At 39.4% G+C, this 22,295-nt stretch overlaps 1 protein-coding gene across 15 annotated transcripts in view; it reads right to left on the minus strand.

The window, feature by feature from the left end:
- Positions 1 to 22,295, minus strand: part of ANKS1B (ankyrin repeat and sterile alpha motif domain containing 1B) — a 1,254,535-nt gene that overhangs the window by 305,412 nt on the left and 926,828 nt on the right. For all 15 annotated transcript variants that reach the window (XM_019038847.3, XM_019038842.4, XM_031016570.3 and 12 more), the window contains one exon: positions 11,690 to 11,842. In XM_019038847.3, the coding sequence (XP_018894392.2) occupies positions 11,690 to 11,842 (153 nt within the window). The remainder of the gene's footprint in view (positions 1 to 11,689; positions 11,843 to 22,295) is intronic.

A 22,295-nucleotide genomic window follows, 5' to 3' on the forward strand; every position in this document is an offset into this window, starting at 1 on the left:
TTTGATGGTCAATGAGTTCAACAAACAATTTTCCAGCTTTTTATACATCTAGCAATTCCATGATCACACAGTGTGTTTATCATCTATCATTCTCCAATTACTGAATATTGGTTGGGGTTCCTGTCCCCCAGTTTTCCATACATTTAGGCCTCCTTGCATGGTACCCTATCCAGGTCATTTTCTTCCCCCCCGGTGAGCCCCCACTGATCATCTTAGATTTTCTGAGATGGTTTTGATTTCATATATTTTGAGTGGGGGCTTACAAAAAATAATAAGACCATCCATAATTCTAAAATCTCTCTTCTTTTCTCTAATTAAAACCGTTGTGGCCCAGGCGCATTGACTCATGCCTGTAATCCCAGCACTTTGGGATGCCTACATAGGAGGATCACTTGAGCCCAGGCGTTCACAACAAGCCTAGGTAACATAAGGAAACACCGTCTCTACAAATAATAAAAATAAATTAGTCAGGTGTGGTGGTGTGCGCCTAGTCCCAGCTACTTGGGAGGCTGAGAAGGGAGCACTGCCTGAGCCTGGAAGGTTGAGGATGCAGTGAAACTTGATTGCACCACTGCACTCTAGCCTGGGTGACGAGTGAGACCCTGTCTCGAAACAACAACAACAAAACAAAACAAAACAAAATAAAACAAAAAAAACCCATAAAACACCAAAATAAACAAATCCCCCAAAATCCCTGGGGTGCACTGATTGCAGTAATGGTCCCATTTCTTCACCCTTCCCTACTCTCAAGCTATTTACTGTGTGATTTTGCAGTTGCTCCTATTGAGAGGTGAACTATATCGTCCCCTCCCAAGCTGATTTTGAGTTTTCCATATAGCTTCCTTTGGCCAAGTGTTGGCAGATGTGATGTAAGTAGAGGTGTAAAAAAGCGCTTGCTCATTTTTGTTTGTTTGTTTCTTCGTTATGAAGACATGTCTGCGATAGCATACTAGAGAGTGGGGCACAGGGAGTCCCAGCTGTTTCAGCTGAGAACACCCCAGGTCGGTCAACTCTCATCTGCCAGAAGACTAGAGCCAACTGCCAGATGTGAGGGAGCCAGATGAGATCAGAAGAAATTTGCAGCCAAGCCCAGCCTAAATCGCTGACCCACAAACTGTAAGCTCAGCTAAACAAATGTCTATCGCTTTAAGCCACTTCATTTTCAGACAGCTTGTTCCATAGCATTGTTGAGGCAATGGATAACTGATAATGCTTCCCATAAATCTTAGGAACTTGGAAGCTGCCCCTCCATTTGCCCTCCTTTAAGCAAAAAATTGAATGCTATTTGCAAAGCACTGTATAAAATGCTTTATTAGATTATCTTATTGAATCCTGACAACAATATCTAGCAGACAGATATAATGCTGTTATCCAAATTTCAGAGGCAAGGAAACTGAAGCTTAGAGAAGGTTAAGTGACTTGACCAAAGTGCTTTTAGAAAAGCAGAGATTCTACAACCAGTCTTCTAAACCTTGGAAGATTGCTTTTAGCCACGGCTGCCTGCCATTTACTCTTTGGATTCTCCATTCTACCTGTTCTGCTGCCTACTTCTACCACCTAATTAGGAGAAGACCTTGTGTTCCCATTTGGGATATAGATACCCACTTTCATACTGGGTTTACCCCTAATATTTCTCTCCATACCACTCATGTAGATGGTTGTCTTCCGCATTAATCTGGAAATTTTTTGAGGGTAAAGACTAAAATACTTACATTTTTATCCCCACAACTCTATGCAGTATTTTTTTAAAAAAGATCATAGTCATGTTTTAAGGTAGCTATTCCATAAAACATATAAAAAGGTAAAAAATACTCTCCTAGATAATATATGCATATTTAAAAGGACACTTATTCAAATTAATCTAATTTGTGGAATACACAGTAGAGGAAGAGGATTTTCCCCATTTTGTTAAATAGTTTTAGTTATATGGTATTTGAATGTAGTGTTTGACTGAATATCTACAAAAATAAAACTCTCTTGACTCATTTATAGATTAATTCCAGAAGCAGGGATTAATACAAAACTGGCAGTGAATAATTTCTGTTTTGCAGTTAGTTTCTGCATTTAAGAAATTGCTTTAGGGTTCAGTAACTTGCCCTGGACTTCAGGTATGCTGCCACCAGATGGCAGCAGGGTGCCAGGCATAAGGCTTGTAAGCAAAGAATTTGTGTGCTTTCTGAGGCTCGAGGTAATAGCTCTTTCCTTAAGTTCAAAAAGATTTTCAGACCACTAATTTCCAATTTAGCATAATACATTTCTTTACAAAAATAGGTAAACTAAAACTCTAAGCCACCCTAAGACATCTTTAGAACAGATATAAATCTCAAGCTATAAAATCACCTAACTCATTATTACTTCTCTTCTCTAGCATCTAATTATTTCTGTAATGGCTTATACACCATGATGGCTTATATGAATCTTATACACCTACCTCAGTGATAGTGTTAACCATTATAATTTACTTTGAATCTTTATGATCAATCTCTGCCATGGCACCGTGTATGTTAGTTTTCAAAATTCTCAATAGTTTTTCTCCAGGTAAAAAAAATCTATCTGGCTTTCCTTTCATCTGTCTCAAGACAGCAGAGGTTTATCTTTTCAGTATTATTTGAGATCTTCTCTTAAGACCAAAAGTATTTCTCCACTACAGTGGCATGAACAGTGTTTATTTGCATTTCATGTATGTATTTGTGAATATGGAGTACTTTTGCTTTTATATTTTCTATACTATATAATAATCTACTAGAATATTTCCCCTCTCAAAGCTCTTGGAAGCACAGAGGCAGTTTACCATACTTTAACAGAAATATAGCTGGATTTAAAATTTTTTTTTTTAGCAACAGGCTCTGCCCTAAATATCTCAAGAAAAGACTTTAAAGAACAAAAATCTTCATGCCAAATTAGCAAGATACAGGAAAAAAGGTAACTGGACAAAATACAGGGAAAAAAAGGTAACTGATTTAATTATAATATATGAAGATCTGGAACAGATTCTAGGAGGGTTTAGATTTACAGGTGATAAATTGAGAATGAAGCTATCCCTAACTGCTGAGGCACTACTCTGCTCTGTTCGAAGGTCCTCTGCTTCAAGCACAATGAGGTCTGGGAGCCTGAGGGTTGATGCTGAGGATTGAGGGTCAATGCTCATGCAGCTGGAGAAAAAAGACACCAGCAATTCTGTACCTGAGCACAATCAGAAAAAAAAGGAGGAGAAATGTTCAGCTTCACCCTGACAGTTGTTACACAAAGCTGAGAGAGTCTCTCCCTCTCACATTTACAAAGTCCAGGAGTGGAAAGACTTTCAGCAGGAGTAAGCCATGAGGGTTTGGACAAGGCTGGTAGGGGAAAATGTTATCTCCTGGGCATACTGGGAAGCTGAGAGTCCAGGGCAGGTGAATGGGGTTGGAGATGGGAATGAGGGAGGACAGCATCTGAGCAGTAAATCCTGGAACTAGAGTTAGCATATCAAGCAGGGCTATCTATGCACCCAAGGTAAGTTCTGGCTGGGAGAAGCAGATGGCAACTAAGCTGTGAAAATAGGCTCCAAGGGACCAGCTCCCAGCCTAACTCTGGGGGAGGGATCTGGGGAAGTACGGAAAACATAGAGAGGCAAAAGAAAAATAAAATAGGAGGAGAAGAGAAAGGGATGGATCATAGAAAGCTCTTATTTGATTTTGAGTCTCACAGGAAACCCATGAAGCCAGCAGGGCAGGTATTTTTTATCCTCTATTTACAAATGAGAAACTGAGTCCCAGAGGGGGTAAGTGACTTTTTTTAAGGTCAACATACTGAGGGGCGGATATAAGATTGAAAGTCAAGTGACCTGATTCCAAGCTAAAGATGAAAGAAGAGAGGGCACATTTGAAACCCTGACACACACACTGTATGTCCTACTCTTTGCTTTATAAACAGTAAGTAAAATTTTCAAATAATGGAAGCTTAGCCTTTTAAGGGTCAAACGGAAGCAGCTTTAGCCACTGTTGAAAAGCATTTCTGAAATGTATTATATTTGCCCTTGCCTCCTTTGAAAACTGACTGTAATCTACTCTCTTCTTGATACATGGGTTATAATTATAAAAATTTACCATATTTATGAACTTCTAATTCAGTGATACCCTCAGGTTCTATGGAGGCACATGTGTTTTTTAAAAAATTATTTTTTTTTGCTGCCCCACCTAATACATTCATGGCTAGAAGTAGCTGTGTAGCAGAACTGGCTGAGTCAGCTCCTTCTTCCCTCACAGCCAGCTCTTCCTTCTTAAGTGTGTCAGCTGCTGGTCCCTATCTACTGCTTCTGATCAGGTCATTCCCCTCATTAAAATCCTTTAGTGACTCCCTGTAACCACTGGTTGCAGTAGTTTGTAAAACAGGCTGCACATGAAAATCACTTGAGGCGCTTTTAAGACCTCCTGATACCCAGGTGCCAACACGAAAGATTTCAATTCAATTGTTTTAGATATGGGGCCCTCACCTACAGGGATTAACATAAGTAGCATGAACTCTTGCTTCTGGCCAAGATGGAATAACGGGGGCTAGATTTATCTTTCCAATGGACACAACTAAAAGTCCAGATGAATATATTAAACAATGGTTTTCAAGGCAACGGGCATGAGGCATTGAAGGACAGTGATCCCTGAGAGATGGAAAACAAACAAAATGAGTTGCATTTGCCTGCAATTGCCCCTGAGAGAATTTCTAGGCCATGCAGCAGAAAGGAAGAATTCAGAAGGAGTCTGCAAGACTCCTTAAATAGAAAAGATGAAGCAGAGAATCCAGGTAGACTAGCGTGGCTAGAGTTTGCCAGGCAGAGTATTAGAGAGCAGGGAGTTCTGATCAGTACATGCATGTGAGGAAATGGTATAAAATCAAATGAAAGACCAGCTGAAAAGATGAGTAGGAATAGTCCTTAAAGCTCAAACTGGACTGGTAAAACTGAGATTTGCAAACTATTCAAATTGGGAAGCCCTGAAATTCAAAGGGCATTGGTCAAGTACTCAGAAGGGTATTGCCCTCGTGGTGGGGAAGTATTGTCGATAGACTAAACAATACTCTGGCCTTCCCTAACCTTAAAAGCAAGACCTAAAAGATCAAAGACTATTCAAAAAATTTTCCTGTATCCCAGAGTAATACCCAAAAATATTTGTAGGAATAAAAAAAAAATCCAGCATCCAACAAGGTAAAATTCATAATGTCTGGCGTGTAATAAAAATTACCAGACATGCAAAAAAAACAGCAAGGAGAAAAATCAATAAAACCCAAACCTAAACTGACACAGGTGTTACAATTAGAAGACAAAGATATTAAACCAGTAACTGTAACTGTATTCCATATGTTCCACAAGTTGGAGGAAACAGCATGTTTAATAGAGACAGAAAATATAAGAAAGACCCAAGTCTGGCCGGGTGTGGTGGCTCATGCCTGTAATCCCAGCACTTTGGGAGGCCAAGGCAGGCGGATCACAAGGTCAGGAGATGGAGACCATCCTGGCTAACACGCTGAAACCCCGTCTCTACTAAAAATACAAAAAATTAGCTGAGTAAGGTGGTGGGCACCTGTAGCCCCAGCTACTTGGGAGGCTGAGGCAGAAGAATGGCGTGAACCCAGGAGGCGGAGCTTGCAGTGAGCAGAGATTACGCCACTGCACTCCAGCCTGGGCAACAGAGCGAGACTCTGTCTTAAAAAAAAAAAAAAAGAAAAAGAAAGACCCAAATCTAACTTGTGAAGATGAAAACTATAATGTCTGAGATAAAAAATACACTGCATAGTAACAGTGACAGATTAGCTATTCTAAGAAGAAAAGATGAGTGAACTTAAAGATATAGCAATAGAAACTATCCAAATGTGTCACAGAGAGAAAAAAGACTGAAAAAAATGAATAGGGCATTGGTGAACTGTAGTACAACTTTAAATGAGCTAATACTGATGTATTTGGGGTTTCCAAATGAGAGGAGAAATAAGGTGAGTAATAGAAAATATTCTGAGGCCAGATATGGTGGCTCACAACTGTAATCCCAGCACTTTGGGAGGCCAAGGCAGGTGGATCACTTGAGGTCAGGAGTTCAAGACCAGCCTGGCCAACATGGTGAAACCCTATCTCCACTAAAAATACAAAAATTAGCCAGGTGTGGTGTCACATGCCTGCAGTCCCAGCTACTTGAGAGGCTGATGCAGGAGAATCGCTTGAACCTGGGAGGTGGAGGTTGCAGTGAGCTGAGATTGTGCCACTGCACTCCAGCCTGGATGAGAGAATAAGACTCTGTCTCAGAAAAACAAAAAAATTTAAGAGATAATGACTAAAAAATTTCCAAAGTTGATGACAATGATAAGCCTCATATTTAAGAAGCTCAAAAAACTTTGCACATAGAAAACATGAAAAAAATGATACCAATGTGTGTAATAATCAAATTGCTGTAAACCAGTGAAAAAGACAACACCTTCAGTGAAGCCAGGGGGAAAAAAACTGACCCATTATGTATAGAGGAACAACAAAATGGCAGCAGGTTTCTTGTTAGAAATAAAGCAGAAGAGAGGCTGGTGGAGCAATATCTTTAAAGTACTGTTACATTAGAATTCTATACCCAGCAAAACTATGTTTCATGAATGAAGGCAAAATGAAGTATTTTTCAGACATACAAAAGCTGTGAAAATTTATCACTAGCAGCCTCACACTATAGAATAATGTCAAAGACAGTCCTTCAGGTAGAAGGAAAATGACACCAGATGGAACTAAGGGTCTACATAAAGGAATGAAGAGCTTGGTTGGCTTCAAGGGTGTGTGACCTGTATGGTTACACAAGGTCCAGCAGATAGAAGGGCCTTGTGCTAGCTTTAATGTTTTGATGTTACTGGCTAAAAATTTTTAATAATTTTTGAACAAGGGGCCCTATATTTTCATTTTGCACTGGTAGCTGGTCCTGATGAAGAATACTTTGTAGCCCATAGAGGTGGAGGCAGAGGCTGGAATGCCGAGCTTGGCTCTGAAGATCCAGGCCATATGTTCAGGCATGGAATAGGGAAGAGATGGAGGTGGCTTCTTCAGAGGAAATGTGGAATGTTTTAATTTTAATCACGAGAAGGGTGAATGAACAGATGTCCACTAAAATAAAAATTTTAAGGTAGCAATTTCTGGGTAATTAGAACACAATTTTCCTTTCTGCACAGAGATAGATCATAAATGGCTATAATTAGAGAGTTTCAGTTCTTTCTGAAGTTCATTTGTTGCGGAGTGTTCAAAACTGTCTCTTCAGGCCAAAATGCCTTGTTTATTGTGTGTGTGTTTTACTATTTCTGATATCAATGCTTTAATAATGCCTGTTCTGTAATATTGGCCCGGAGGCACTGCAAGAGTGTAAATTCACTTTCCACGAAAAAGAAAAGCTATATTACTTCCAATGACATTTTAGTGATTAAATACATTTTATTGTAGTATAATTCTATCCCAGTTTAGGTCAAAGCTCCAAAGTTGAGAGTAGTATAATAAGTGTGGACATGCAAAAGATGCTGAAAGGTAGTAGAAATAATAATGTCAGACCTAGCCCATCACCACCCTCCAGAACATATATGAAAGGATTAGAAATCAATGTTAAGTGTGTATTTATTTGGGAGACTGTCCATCCTAAATGAGGACAAATGTCAGGGTGCCTTTCCCAAAACTTGGGCTGGCTGAGGGAAGCTTCAAGAGAATCCCTGGAACAGCTTGAAATCTGGATGCAGGGGGTGGAGTTGGTAGGGTCCAGAAGCTTTACCTGATATATGCCTGGAAAAGTCTAAAGCTCAGAGGTGGTATCTAGCTGTCCTGAAGGCTTGTGGGGAGCCAGCTGTACTGTATATAGGTATAAATGCAATGCTTAAATCCACAGATAATTTATAAAGTTCACTCTACACTTGAATACTCACATCCAGTCATTTAGTTGAAGCCTTCGGCTTTGATTAAAGTTGTTAATATTTGAAGTGTTGACTGATGTAACCTCCCTGGTATGGAAATATGAATATTTCTCATTTATTATGTCCCGTGGTGAAAGCATAACCTTTTACTTAAAATAATTGGTTTGAAAATGGAATTAGAATATTCATCCTCCCCATTCCTCCCCTGCAATTTGTGAATTTAGTAATTATTCTTCTTGGTTATGAGCATAAGTTACCATTTACCTTTATTCAATATGTACACACACACACACACACACACACACACACTCTCACAGAATGCAAAAAAAAATTAGGAAATAAAGTTATCGCAACTTTAGCAATGAGAGCGGGGTAGACAGAAGTGTGAGTTTATAATGCTGATCATGAAATAAAAACTTCAAAGCAAGCCTAAATCTGATACTCATAGGATGATAGCTCTACTGCATTTAAAGCAAATAAAGTCACATTTCTCAAGAATTAATGCAAAATTAGAAAGTTTCCTTTGAAAATTTCTTAGCACATCTCCAAGTGGTTAGCTTTCCTGGGAAAGCCGGAAATTAAATCAACAACATTGAAAGAAAAAAAACCTCACAGTCCTAAATTAAACAGTCATGTAAATATAGTTTCCAAAGCTATTAGGCAAGAAGCAAATGATTTTCTAATCAATTTACTGTTGCAAAAATAATGCCAGATTATTTTCATGGGGCATGTGAAATAATTTTCATGGAACACACGTGGATATTGCTACCTTAGCAATCTTATGTAGTTCTACCCAAAGGTATTTAAAAAACAACCACTGACGCTGAAGTTATTTGTAATCATATCAGCAGCCTATCTCCTCATCCTCCATTCTCTTCCCCTCCACCAGCTGACTTTTGTATCAAAGGCAGGCTACCCTTGCACTTCTCTTTTCACTTAACATAGAACAACAGTTACTGGAGCAATCTGGTTCCCTTAAAACTAGCGACTCATTACAATGGTTCAGGATGTGAACTTCCCTAAAAGGCTTTGCTCTAAATCAAGGTGACTGTACATTCCCTTTTAGGCTAGAAAACAACAAACTATGCATTCTTAGTATAGGATTATTCAGCCCATATATTATATGAGACTACCTCATATTTGGGTACCTCTCTCATTAGTTGGGATAAACAAAAGTCTTGAATTTGAGATAATTCAAAATCTTTGTAAGCCAAAGGCATGCACACATGTTGCCTTTTTCTCATTTTAAAACCCAGTAACCCAAAACCATCACATGAACTACCCAATTCTATTGGGCATACAAATTTTGTTTTCTGATTTCCAAGTCTGAAGGTTCAGGTCAATTTTTGTCCATAATTAACATGGACATAATTAATCTGCTGAGTTAAATGACATACAAATCCTCACCACCAAGAGTGTGAACTTGCCCATAAAGTTGTCACACAGAAAACTGAATTCAATCAGCTTACTTTAAGGAAAATATACTGAGTTAGTGGTAGACACAGATGGCATGCTCCAGAGGATTTTGGCCTTAAGGTCTAAGAGACAGTGACTATGTTTTCAAATTTTGACACAATGCTTGTGACAGGCACTTCTCCCTGTATTGAAGCCAGAAAACTGTTAAGAGCCAACATGGGTGGAAAAGACCAGTTTTCTTTTTTCTTTTTCTTTTTTTTTTTTTTTGAGACAGAGTCTTGCTCAGCCGCCCAGGCTGGAGTGCAGTGGTGCGATCTCTGCTCACTGCAAGCTCCGCCTCCTGGGTTCATGCCATTCTCCTGCCTCAGCCTCCCGAGTAGCTGGGACTACAGGTGCCCGCCACCACGCCCGGCTAATTTTTTTTTTATTTTTTATTTTTCATAGAGGCGGGGTTTCACCATGTTAGCCAGGATGGTCTGATCTCCTGATGTTGTGATCCACCCGCCTCGACCTCCCAAAGTGCTGGGATTACCGGCGTGAGCCACCGCACCCGACTAGAAAAGACTAATTTTCTGTCTCAAGTCAAGGCTGATTGGCCTCATGGGTGGTGGTGGATCAGTCCCTAAGCCCCGGCAGTAAAGCCAGGGGCCGTGATCCCCATAGTCACTGCAGCTGTCTACAAGGTCTGGCTGCAGTCACTAAACAAGGATCTCTACGCCACAGGTACCCCCAGCACTGGGGAAAGTGAGTGCCCAAGCTTACATCTTAAACACTAGTTCAGGCCTTTGGATTTTGAGAGACATAGAGCCTCACATTGTAAGTGATCCTTACTTCAATGAAAACATATAATAGAGTCCTATTGAAATCCATTCTTTACAATGGGAGATTGCTGCTAATGCTAGCTAGGTGAGTGATTCATGTGCTACCTATTATAAATATTAATTCTTCAATAGGTAGCAGTGTGATTCAGAAAATGTTACATAGGGATATTTTTCAAGCTATTCCATTAACTAATTAACTGGGATGCAACTTAAGTTGGAAGATTGTTTGGTTGATGTATGGAAGGTACCCCTTTAAAAAATATCTATGAGTAGCCATGTGATGAGTGTCAAGTTCTTGACAGAGAATTGAAATCTTAGCCTGCTGCGACCAAAAAGCAATACTGTTTCAGTTAGTTCCGTTGCCACACAGACTGAATGAAATTAACCAAAGGCTTTATGTTAGACAATGAGTCTCTTCTGAAATAATGATAGCTTTTGTGAGGGCATAAGAAGCAGAAAGTTAAGAAAGAGTTACTTATGGCCATACAATCACATTAATTTGTCTATTTAATGTGACTTTTAGATTCAAGAACAATTTCTATACGATGTTCTAGAAAAGACATTATTTTTTCAGAAAGACTTTTAAAAGCAAGGAATTAATTAGTTACTAATAATAACCATCATTTAAAATAAGCAATGGCATGTAATGTGTAGAACCTGGACTTTTGGCGAGAAAGTGACATAAAGAGTAGAACAGAGCACTTTTGAACCAGCAGAAACTTATTTGCTTTATCTCTTAGTTCATAAATGCCATTTTTCCTCTATCATTTACTATAAAACTAAAACTATTCTTTAAAAAACTAAGTGATTTCTCATTGTTACTGTTAAAAAGAAATGTGTGCTATGCCAAATATAATTCAAATGAATGACCATTTTATGTTACATTTTCATCTTATTCCTTCATTTATGCTAGAAAATAACAAAAGTAAAAATGCAATGAGAAAAGTATCAAAATCATGTATGCAGATTCAGTTGATCTCTTTGGGCTTGACTATTTGGCAACATATGTTGGCCAGTTTTTATAGGAAATCTATGCTAAGTGTATGAATAAAACAGAGACAACGTAAGATTAGATACTAGCTTCAGAAAATAAAATTTTGATAATACAGCAGCCTATGTAGTAAGAATAAAAGCAGTCTCTTGGAGTGTGGGATTTGTATATGTGATTAAGAAATAGAGACAAGGAAACATGATAGAGATAGAAAACTAAAAAAATGATAATTTAAATCTTTAACAGTGAGTATGAGCAAAGATCAGAATAGGAACCTATTTATTATCATATCTATATCCTATAACTGAAAAAATTTCCTAAAAAGGAGAACACAAAAATGCTTGGAAGATTTTCTTGGATAATGCAAAATACCCTGAGAGTTCTCTCTTTACCTCTTAGTTCCCCCACATTTAAACTTCAAAAGACAATGACTCTGGAGCTTGAAAGAGATCGATATTTAAAACAGAAGGCGTATCTATAAATCCCCATTGGATGTCCAAACACTTATAAAAAAAGAAAATTAAATTTCATTTATCAAGGGTTGAATAGTTAAGGTGTCACTAAGAGACCAACTTACATTAATAAGTTCAACCTCCCAGATTTTTTTCAACAGGTCCATCGAAGTGTAGCCATTAATTAGAAAGGCTTTGGTGTAGTCGCCCAGTTCAATGGAATCCAGCCACTCAGCTACAGAGGTGGGATGGTAGCCATCATGCCCAATGGGTCTCATCTGTAATAAAGAAAATTATATTAGGATTAAACTGTATACTTTGTGTCCCAACAACAGAATGCAGATTTCCCCTTGAAAATTTATTTGACATGAAGAACAGATCTTTCTGGAGACGGAAACAAGGAAAAAGAAAACACTTTCTGACGTGTTTTCACAATTCTAAAACATTAATAATTTTCACGCTGAATTAGTTTTCAAAATATACACAGAAATTTCCAATTTAGCTGCTAGATTAACTCTATATTTGGAAGAGCTAAACATGTCAAACTTCTGTCATAGACATTATTGGCATTCTGGTGGGTGGAATTAAAAATGATGTCAGTTGAATGGTATTAAATTCAATGCGAAAGTCACCAGGAAGTGCACTTTCAACATGTAGATGATAATTCTCATATGCACAGCACCAAAGCATGTGAAAATACTGCATGACTTAAACATTCAAAGGGAATTTGTGCTTATGCAAGACACGTATTGGAGGTAGTGCAAACATGCTGGAGAAACATACTGCTGCAGTGAACCAGTAAAGGAGAGGCCTTTGGGTATTTTAAGACCATGTGTTCTGCATCGACTCTACAGTATGTTAGACATGAATAGAGAACTTGCTGGCAGACAGGCATCTATTTTTTGTCAGCTATATACAGATTTTTAAAAAATAGGAGAACAAAGAAATGTGACAGCAACATAATGTTTCTGAGTTTAAATTGGAGTGTGAAAGTAATTTAAGCAAGAGGAACTTCTGGGTTTAAAATTTTGTATGGATTATTCTGGTCCTTTAGCTTTTATTTGAAATTGTAGCTGAATCTGTGGTTCTTGGTTTTCGAAGTGACTCACTTCTAAAACTTGGGCTGCTTTGCATGCCACGCTGTATATCTAATACTTCAGTTTTTCAGGAGAGCTGGCACCTCATCAACCTGATGGGGGCCTTCGGTAAAATTCACAATGGAAACAGCAAGGCTGGGCAAAACACAACATAGATTTTCCTCTTTCTTTGATTCAAAGAGATAAATATTAATGGAAATTTATACGATTCTGATTTGCGAGCGGAGAAAAGATTAGTCCGGGCATCAGGGATTCAGATTTTAATCTTAAACATGGTAAGCTTTCTATCACTATGCATGGTTCTTATTTTTGAGATTCTCCCTACTCCTTCATTTTAAAGTTACTTTTTCTCTTTTCCAGCTGTTCCACTCCCCATTCTAGTTTCCATTTCAAAGTTTAAATGTTCTCTGTTTTATTTTATTTTGTTTTTTTTGAAATGGAGTCTTGCTCTGTTGCCCAGGCTGGAGTGCAGTGGTGTGATCTCAGCTCACTGCAACCTCCACCTCCTGGGTTCAAGCAGTTCTCATTCCTCAGCCTCCCGAGTAGCTGGAACTACAGGTGAGTGTCACCACGCCTGGCTAATTTTTGTATGTGTCTCTACTAAGAGACAGAGTTTCACCATGTTGGCCAGGCTGGTCTCGAACTCCTGACCTCAAGTGATTCACCTGCCTTGGCTTCCTCCCAAAGTGCTGGGATTACAGGCGTGAGCCACTGCTCCTGGCCTAAATGTTCTCTATTTTAAAGTTAGAGTGCAATTTATTATTTACATTAGAGTCTGAACTTGGTCAGACTTTTGTACTTCACTTTTACATTGACCGACCCATTTTAGCTACTCATTAAATATTTGTTCATGTAACACTTAACTCTGGTTTATTATGTGGTAGCTACAAATGTAAATGACAACTCAGCATTTGCAGAATGAAAGTCAGTGGCATTCACAAATACCTGGATGTTATGTATGTATAAGATCAGAGGCTAGGACCCAAAAGGGAGGCTCATAGATATTCGGTGGCTTCATATTCTATAGAGAATTACAAAAATATTGGGGCTGGGTACATTCTCCAGGCCTCGTTAAAAGGTGGTTGAACTAACTCTGTTAACCTAAATAATCACTCTGGCCCCAGGAATCTTCCTGACTGCCCCAGTGGCATGAAATAAGAAAGAAAGGGAAGAAAGTGAGAAACACTAAGGTTGAAGTTAACTGCTTAGTAGGGAGGTCTTGCCGTTGGCCCATCCATAAAGCTGACCACTCCAGCAGCAGATACTCGGGACAAGCTTAGGGAGTCTTGATGACTGGATTTGGGTCAAAGTCAGTTGTCTCATACCAGAGAACTGTGCAATGGGGTTGCCACAGGTTACCCCCAAGCACTTACACAACACTCTTTTGAGGAAGCAATTAGTGGCCATCTGACACACAGAAGGTGTTGATGGTCAGTGGTGGCCAAAGAATCAGGGAACCCACGACAGGACTGCAAAGAAAACCTAGGTAAGTACAAAGATGTTTGCTTGTCCCTCCAATCCCCCTTTCTTGTCCCAATGCCAGAAAATTTAGAATCAGAAGAGAGAAGTGCCAGTCCCTTGGGGGAAGTCTAAACTTGGGGGAGGGGGAGGTGGTGAGGAAAATAAAACTGGAGGTTTCAAATAAATTGGAACTGAGCCTTCAACATTTTACATGGTTGGAAAGTTATTGGAAATGTCTGAGATGATATTTATAAATAGTAAAGGGAGGGTCAGTTGAGCCTGGTTGAACGATTGGAAAATAAAAAAAACAAAATAAAACAGCAACCATCATATCAGGATTGCACTGAATGCAGGCTGTTCAGTGGTCTGATTACTCCTGTAAGGCAAGTTCTCCTAGACCAATCTTAAAGAGGTGAGAGGGAGGGAAATATTTGGTGGGAGGATGAAAGACAAGGGCAGGGTAGAGAGCACAACTGAAGAGACCTTGGAAATGGGTATGCTGAGGTGTACAGGGCAGTATCATCCACCCGCTCATTCAATAAATATTTAATCAATGCCTATTCTGATGAATGTTGTGGAAATGGTAGAGAACAAAACGGTCATAGTCTCTCCCTCATGGAGATTATAACTCTTAATTAAAATATGCGAACAGATGACCAACAAATTATGAAGGTTCTGCATACCTGAAGAGAGGAAACCATTAGAGCTACATGCAGTTACAAAATTAACTTGACACATATTTAATGATATGCAGAATAGTTACTGTGCTGCACAATAATTTCTTCCAAAGCAATGATCCCATCTGTTCCTTTATTTCTGTCCCTACTGCCATTACCCTGTTTAGGTTCTTGTTAGTGCTTACAAAAACTAACACAATAGCCTTCTACATGGTCTCCCACCTTTGATCCAGCTTGTATCTTGCTACTACATTAGTCTTCCTAAAAGTCAGACCCTTAAGTGTACCTTTGTATAAAAACCTGTAGTGGCTCCTTCTCGAAAAAAGTCCAAATGTCCTATTCCAGCATTCAAGGCCGATTGAGATTAGCCTAATCTCCCACTCCTCTGCTATTGTGTACCCAATAAATGTAACTAGACGCGTGTATGTCTAAACAGTACATTAAATCGCTAGGCATTCCCTGAAAATGACCTGTATATGACACAGTCATATCTTTGCTAATATAACTTCCCATGCTTGGAATGCTTTTGTCCCTACTTCTGGAGTGATTTCTTCAGGACTGGCTTCTCTTCTTGAGCTCTGAGATGCAAATTTCTAACCATTTGTAGGACGTCTCACATAAATGTCCTATAGGTGTCACCAACATAAGTCAAAAACAAATTTAACTCCTTTAGTTCAAAAACAGGCTCTCTTCCTCTTTTTTTCCATTTCAGTTAAGGGCAACTGTTACTCCACTGCCCAAGCAGAAGCTTGGGAGTTATCTTACTTTCCTCTTTCTGTTTACTATCATATCTAATTAGGCCAACATGGTCTATCAATTTGATTTCTAAGATGACTCTCAATTCATTTCTCTTCTTCCAAAATGGACTTTGGAATATGACATTCCCAGCAGTGCTACGTATTTGTTGGGTGATCTTTGGCAAGTTACTCTTTCAGCCTGTTTCCTCTTTTTTAGAATAAGCATAATAATACCTATTCCAAGTGTTGTTGTAAAGATTATATGAAATAGGGAATAAAATTGCCTAGCACAGTGATTTGAATATAATAGCTATTCAATTATAACTCTTAGTTCTCTTTTCTCCCCATTGCCCTAAATTAGACCCATGCTTATTTTGAAATTGCATAATATTCTGCCATTGGCTGCTAGTCTTTTCAGCTTCCAATCAAAGCTCTCCTCTCTCATCCCTTCCTATTTCCCCTATTTCCTTCCTTCTTTATCTTGTTTTAGAAATGGTTTGCATCTGCTAACATCTTTACCCCTCTCCCCTTCAGCCGACAGTTATTTTTTAGAAACATATCTAACGAGGTCACTCAAGTCGATTGAACTGTTTATTCCACTTCTTCGTTCTCTTACTGTATTAGAATTATGCCCCTGTGCCCTTTGCCAAGGGATCAACATTATGTCTCAGTGTGGCTGGAGTTACTTCCCAGTCTCATCAATACTGGCCAATAGAATGCGTGAAGTGTCAGTGTGGTGGTTAGAGACGAGGTCTCTGTGCTCCTGTGTTCTACTAATCTTTCAGTGTTCATATGCTCTCTCATAAGAATAGCAAGTGCTGAGAAGTTGCATAACTCCTGGTTCTAGGAGAAAGATGAAGACTTGTGGAGCAAACCTAAATTTAACCCAAAGCTTGGAATCTACCCTAGCTCGATGGGGCTCAGGAAAGTCCAGCTGAAGTCAGCTGAAGCACAGCAGACCCGTGAGTAAGAAAAAAATATTTTTTGTTGTTGTTGCTGTGAACTACTGAAATTTTGATTACGGGGAAAAACTGAATAGTCACTCCTTGTTTAAAAACCCTTGGTGTTTATCCATTATGCCTGTGGAATATAACTCAGACCTTTTAGTTTATGAATCTATTGGCAAATGCATCTTCATGAGACTGAGAAAGATTAGGGATGCTGAATAAGCAAACATCAGTATCCTTCCCAAGCTACCTCATTGTCATGCAGAAACTCTGCATGCCGCATCTTTTTTTTTTTTTTTAAGACAGAGTCTCACTCTGTCACCGGGGCACCCAGGCTGGAATGCAGTGGTGCAATCTTGGCTCACTGCAGCCTCCGCCTCCTAGGTTCAAGCAATCCTCCCACCTCGGCTTCCCTAGTAGCTGGGACCACAGGTGTGCACCACTACACCCGGCTAATTTTCTTTTGTATTTTTAGTTGAGACCAGGGTTTCACCGTGTTGCCCAGGCTGGTCTCAAACTCCTGAGCTCAAGCGATCTGCCTGCCTCAACCTCCCAAAGTGTTGGGATTACAGGCACAAGCCACTGCCCCTGCCCTATATGCTGCCTCTTTATTAACCCTAAACTAAGTAATTCTTTATTGTATGAGTTTGATTTTTGGGGCATAATCCACTGTACATGTAATATATCTCCACATCTTCGCTCATGCCATTCCCTCTGCTAGGAATACAGTTTCTACTTTTTCTCCTAATGAAATTCTATCTATCCTTAAAAGGTCCTGTTTAAACGTTACCTCCTGTGTGAATCTTTCTCTAATGTTACCATTATTCCACCGAAAAATCATATCTTCTGCTAGATTTCTGTAGTATTTTCCATAGAGTTCTATTATAGTATTATTAAAGTCTGCTTTCAATAATAGAGAAGTGAGTATCTGTCTTCTTCATTGGACTGCCTACCCCTTGGTGAAGAAATGAGGTGTTAATCATTTTTGAAGTCCCTAAATCGTCCAGCAGAGCATCTCACATATGGCAAGCATATGCTAAATGTTTGTTAAATTAAGTGACTTAATGAATACATGAAGACAAAATGACAAATTCATTTCAGTGGCTTGGTATCCATTTGTGGGAGAGATTTGTATTTTGTACTCCATGTTATGAAAACTAAGGTTATCTTTTTCTGCCTAACAATAACATTCATAACTATTTAAAACCTCCATATATCAAGAACCAATTCCAGATAGGATATTGTGTTACAGAATGCAATGGGCTTTGTTTCCATAGCACAGAAGACTTGATTCTATTAGCCATGTAGCCATGGGCAAGTCACTTCATCTCTCTAAGCTTCAGTGGTGTCAGCTATAAAATGAAGGTATTGGACCAAGGATCTCAAAGCTGCTTTGTAATTCCTAAATTTTGCAATTCCATGACTCGTAAATTAATTTTAAATTAGTATCCTATTTGTTTACCCAGCAAAGAAAAAATAAGCCCAAAGACAAAACTAAAATTCATATATATATATATATGATAGGACGTGTAGACTAAAGGTCAGATGGCATTCACATTTCTTTCATGTATCTTCAGCAGTACCCACAGGGAGCACTGTGACTGCATTCTCAAATTAGCAATGATGAAACTTTTTTTCCAGCGGGAACATCTGGCAAGACAGGGCTAGGAAGTGACAGCTCCATGGGCCTGCCAGGCCAGCAGTGCTGCTAAGCATGAACGGAAGTCAGGCTCACTCTATAATCTGAGAGGCAGAGTGGTGAGCAGGCAGCAGGCATTCATTACAGAGGCTCGCAACAAGGCAATTTGATTCAATTAGTTGAATTCCAAAGTCTGGAAAAACCTAAGCTGAGACAGAAATTCGAGATAGCAGTGAAGCTTTAGTCTTGGGAAAATTGAGATATATTAACATATTTTTTTTTTGCCAAACGCCTTCCTTGTTCTTGTTCCACCCAAATGACTTTCCTCCAGGAGTTTTTTAGAGCATACTTGGCCTCAGAGAGAGTATGCTGTTAACATCACAGGTGGTACAGCAGGCAGAGAAACCACAGGACAGTACTCTGTGGAGTTCTGGGGTTGAGGGGGTCAGCTACGGGGCAGCTGAACAACCCATGGTCTGAGACTGCTTGACCGACTTCAACCAGAGTAACTCTTATTTTATGCGTTTTATACAAGTAAGAGGAAGAAAGGTTTTCTCGGCTTTAAAAAGAAATGTTTGAAAACCACGAATCTAGAAGACTTTTGTAAGATTACATGACCACTATGGTTTTATTTTCTCTTAACTTTTTAGCTTTATTTGAAATATAATGGATCTGTTATATATATGTGGTTTTATATATATATACACATATACATATATACACATCACACACACACACACACACACACACACACACACACACACACACACACATATATATATATAGAGAGAGAAAGAGCCTGTCATTCCATCATTCTTTCTCTTTGCCTGAAGCCAGCATTTTCTGTGCAGATAAGGATAATATCTTATGAGATGACGGAGCCACAAGATGGAAGGTATAGCAGGAGGAAGGCAATAAAAACAGGTAAAAAAATAAAAATAAAAAGAGAGAGAAAGGTGATATACATTATAATAGCTTTGGGATTAAATGAGAAAAGTAGTTCTTGATGGGACAACTTATTAACCTAGAATTATGATATTGGCATGGTATTTAGAACAAGAGGATAAGGAACCCTGAAAAGCCAATAATGGATTAGACAGGCATTTTTATGTCCAAAAGTGTTAGAAAATTGAGAAAAAGACTACTTGTTGTTCCCTGAAACTTGTCCTCTCTTCTTCCACATAATGGGGTTAAATTGGGTTCATGCCTGCCAGACTAGAGACAAGATACATCAGCTTTTTTTCTGGTTGCTGCTGTGAAAATATGGTTGAGCCTGTGGAATGCTAATGAAAGTGTTGCATGTAACTTTCAGGTCACCTCTAGCTAAAAGAAGTTCCTTGACCTAGAATTCCTCTTTTTTCTTCATCTTCCTATAAGCTGGGACATCAGTGACTGCAGTTCAGCTTTGACTACACAGGCAAAACAATACCCTGGAGTTTGGGAAATGCTTCTCAGACCTCAACATGCTTAGGAATCATGCAGAGAATCTTATTACCAGACGATTCTAATTCTGTTATTTGGAGGGAGGATTGGAGATTCTGCATTTCTAACCAGCTTCCTGGTGATGCTAATGCTGTCAGTCCATAGACCACACTTTGAGTAGTAGTGCTTTGGAGGATGACAGAGCAACAAATAGAAGGTCCTCGGTCCTTCCAGAATTGCGTAGAGCAAAGCCACCTTGTAAACCTCCACTGCTCATTTCAAGACTATTATATGAGAGAAATTAATATTCGATTCTTTAAACCACTATATTTTGAATGTCTCTATTTCAGTATCATAGCCTTTCCTTGAATACAAACATAACTAAAAATAAGGCAGTTTCATGTAGAACATTTAAATGAAGCCTGTACTTCCATTTGACATTACATTGTATTATCTCTTGTTTTGTGGGGCCGTAAGTTTTCACATCTGTTATCGTTAAAGAAGCTTCATTTCCTTTAACTGTGTTTGTTGGCATTTCTCTGTCAATCACAGCATCATCCCTTTGTAACAACTATGCAAGGGATAAGAGGAGAAAAATGCAGGGAAACCCCAAGTTTCTAGCTTGGATATCTGGGCAAATGGTGGTGTTACCAGCTAAAAGAGAAAAGAAAATAGACTGGGATGACATGAATAATTTTGAGACATGAGAAATTTAGGATGCTATGCTGTGGAATGGCACTTTAAACTTGGAGAAGTCTGGGGAGACACGCGGCCTTGGGCATCATCAAAGTACAGGTGAGAGTGTTGGCAACTCCATTTATTAGCTATCTGACCTTGAGCAAATCACTCATACTTCCTAAGCATCCATTTTCTGATTAGTAATGTGAAAGATTAAAAGAATATCTATCACTGAGCGTTGCCATATGTATTCAATGAAACTACACAAGGAGAATTTAGCACAATACTTGGCACACAGAAGCACTCAATAAATCTTTGTTATTTTTATTGCTAAATAAAATAACATGCACAGGTAGGACTGCAGAGGTGACTTTGTAGTGTGAGAAGAGAAGTGGCCTGAGAATGAACCAACACTTTCAATGAATAAGGAACAGATAAAAATAATACTCAGGAGACCAAAGAAGGAATGGTCAGGACAAGAAAAGAAATGGGGGAAATAAGAGTGTCAAGGAGAGTATGGTCAGCAGTGAGGGGATGCTGCAGAGACGTCTAATAAAATGATGAAGGAGAAGGGTTTGTGGGATCACAAATAGGTCCTCGGAAATAGGTCACCAGACACCTTATGGAGAAGAGCACAGAAGCTGAGCTGCCCTAGGTTGGGGTGTGAGGTAGAGATGAGGAAGTGGTTGAGTGCAATCTAGATCATTCTTTTGGGGAGTTTGTATGGGAAGAAAAGGGGGAGATGAGATTTTAGAAAGCACAGAGGAAAGCACATGGGAAGGGGTAAAGAAATGAGGACTCAGGGTTGAGAAGGGTCAGAGTCAAAAAACAGTTAAGTTCCAGGGTGCAGTGGAGATTGCAGGGGAGGGCTTGCCTTTTGCTTTGACACTTTGCCCTCCTTTCTTGAAATTACAGATCTGACAAGGATGGTTGGAGCTAACTTCAGGATGAATACTCTGTGTTAAAACAGTGCGAGTGTTTGGAAGCTACATGGTTTAGACTTGGTGAGAGCTGGATGCTTGTACGTGAAGTACCTGTGACCTTCTGGTGAAGGTCCTCACGTGGGCAAGAGCTGTCACCCGTGTTGTCTTCACTCCTCAGATACAAACACAACAACCTATCATTTACATAGACCCACCAGTGCCGATATCCCTGATGTGCCAGGCTCAGCTACTTAAACTTGCCTAGGAAGCTGCCGTGGACCGTGGCTTCTCTTTTCCCACCTGGATGTACTTTGTACACTCAGATTTCCTGCCTGATACGGCTTTTGTAATACAGATAGCTGATATCGTCAGGTACTTCCCTCCATTCTGGCTCCTTGTTCTATACTCTTCTGCTCTGTCCTGCTGCTACCCAAGTCTTGGACTAACAGCAGTCCTGAAAATAAACGAGGACAAGCAGTGCTAGCAGACAGTGTGCTGCCAAGTCCAAATGCAGGTCTATCAAGTAGTGTGAGGATCGAATCTACAGGCTGTGAGACCTGGGCTTAGACATCACTGTGCTGTTTCATCAGTGGCTCTTAAAAGGCCGATTGAACATAAAAGAGAAAGGCTGATCTTCTGACCACAAGGCCCCAGAAAATAGTCTACCTATCACCATCTGAGTGCTATCTATGGCAGTGCAACTTTGCTGGGAGAGACGTCTCCAAAATGCTGAGCACTGTTAATGATAAGAACATCACTTAACAATGATGTGGGACTTTAAAGAGCCTCAAGTGATTTCACGCATGTCACCTCAGTTGTAAAGTGTTTTAGGTGATCTTTAGGAAGACACCCTTTAAGGAGTCTGAGAGCCTGAGTATCCCATGTAATTATATTCCTTCTGTGGGAATGGAAAGGATTAATATACTGTGACTGTTGTTGGAAAGCAAGGAGTGATAAACTCTCTGTTTTGTGCATCTGTAGCAAGGGAGGTATACATGTACAAATACGTCTGCTACTTGCAGCTCCTTTGTTTACAATTAGACTCTGTTATGGATACAATTTCTATAAAAGAATAAAGAGAAACATAAACCCTCAGAAGTAAGAAAACTGTGTCTGATGTCACTACGAACTCACAGCTACAGAAAGTAGT

Source organism: Gorilla gorilla, chromosome 10 (assembly GCF_029281585.2).
Source record: "Gorilla gorilla gorilla isolate KB3781 chromosome 10, NHGRI_mGorGor1-v2.1_pri, whole genome shotgun sequence".
Classification (NCBI taxonomy): Eukaryota; Metazoa; Chordata; class Mammalia; order Primates; family Hominidae; genus Gorilla; species Gorilla gorilla.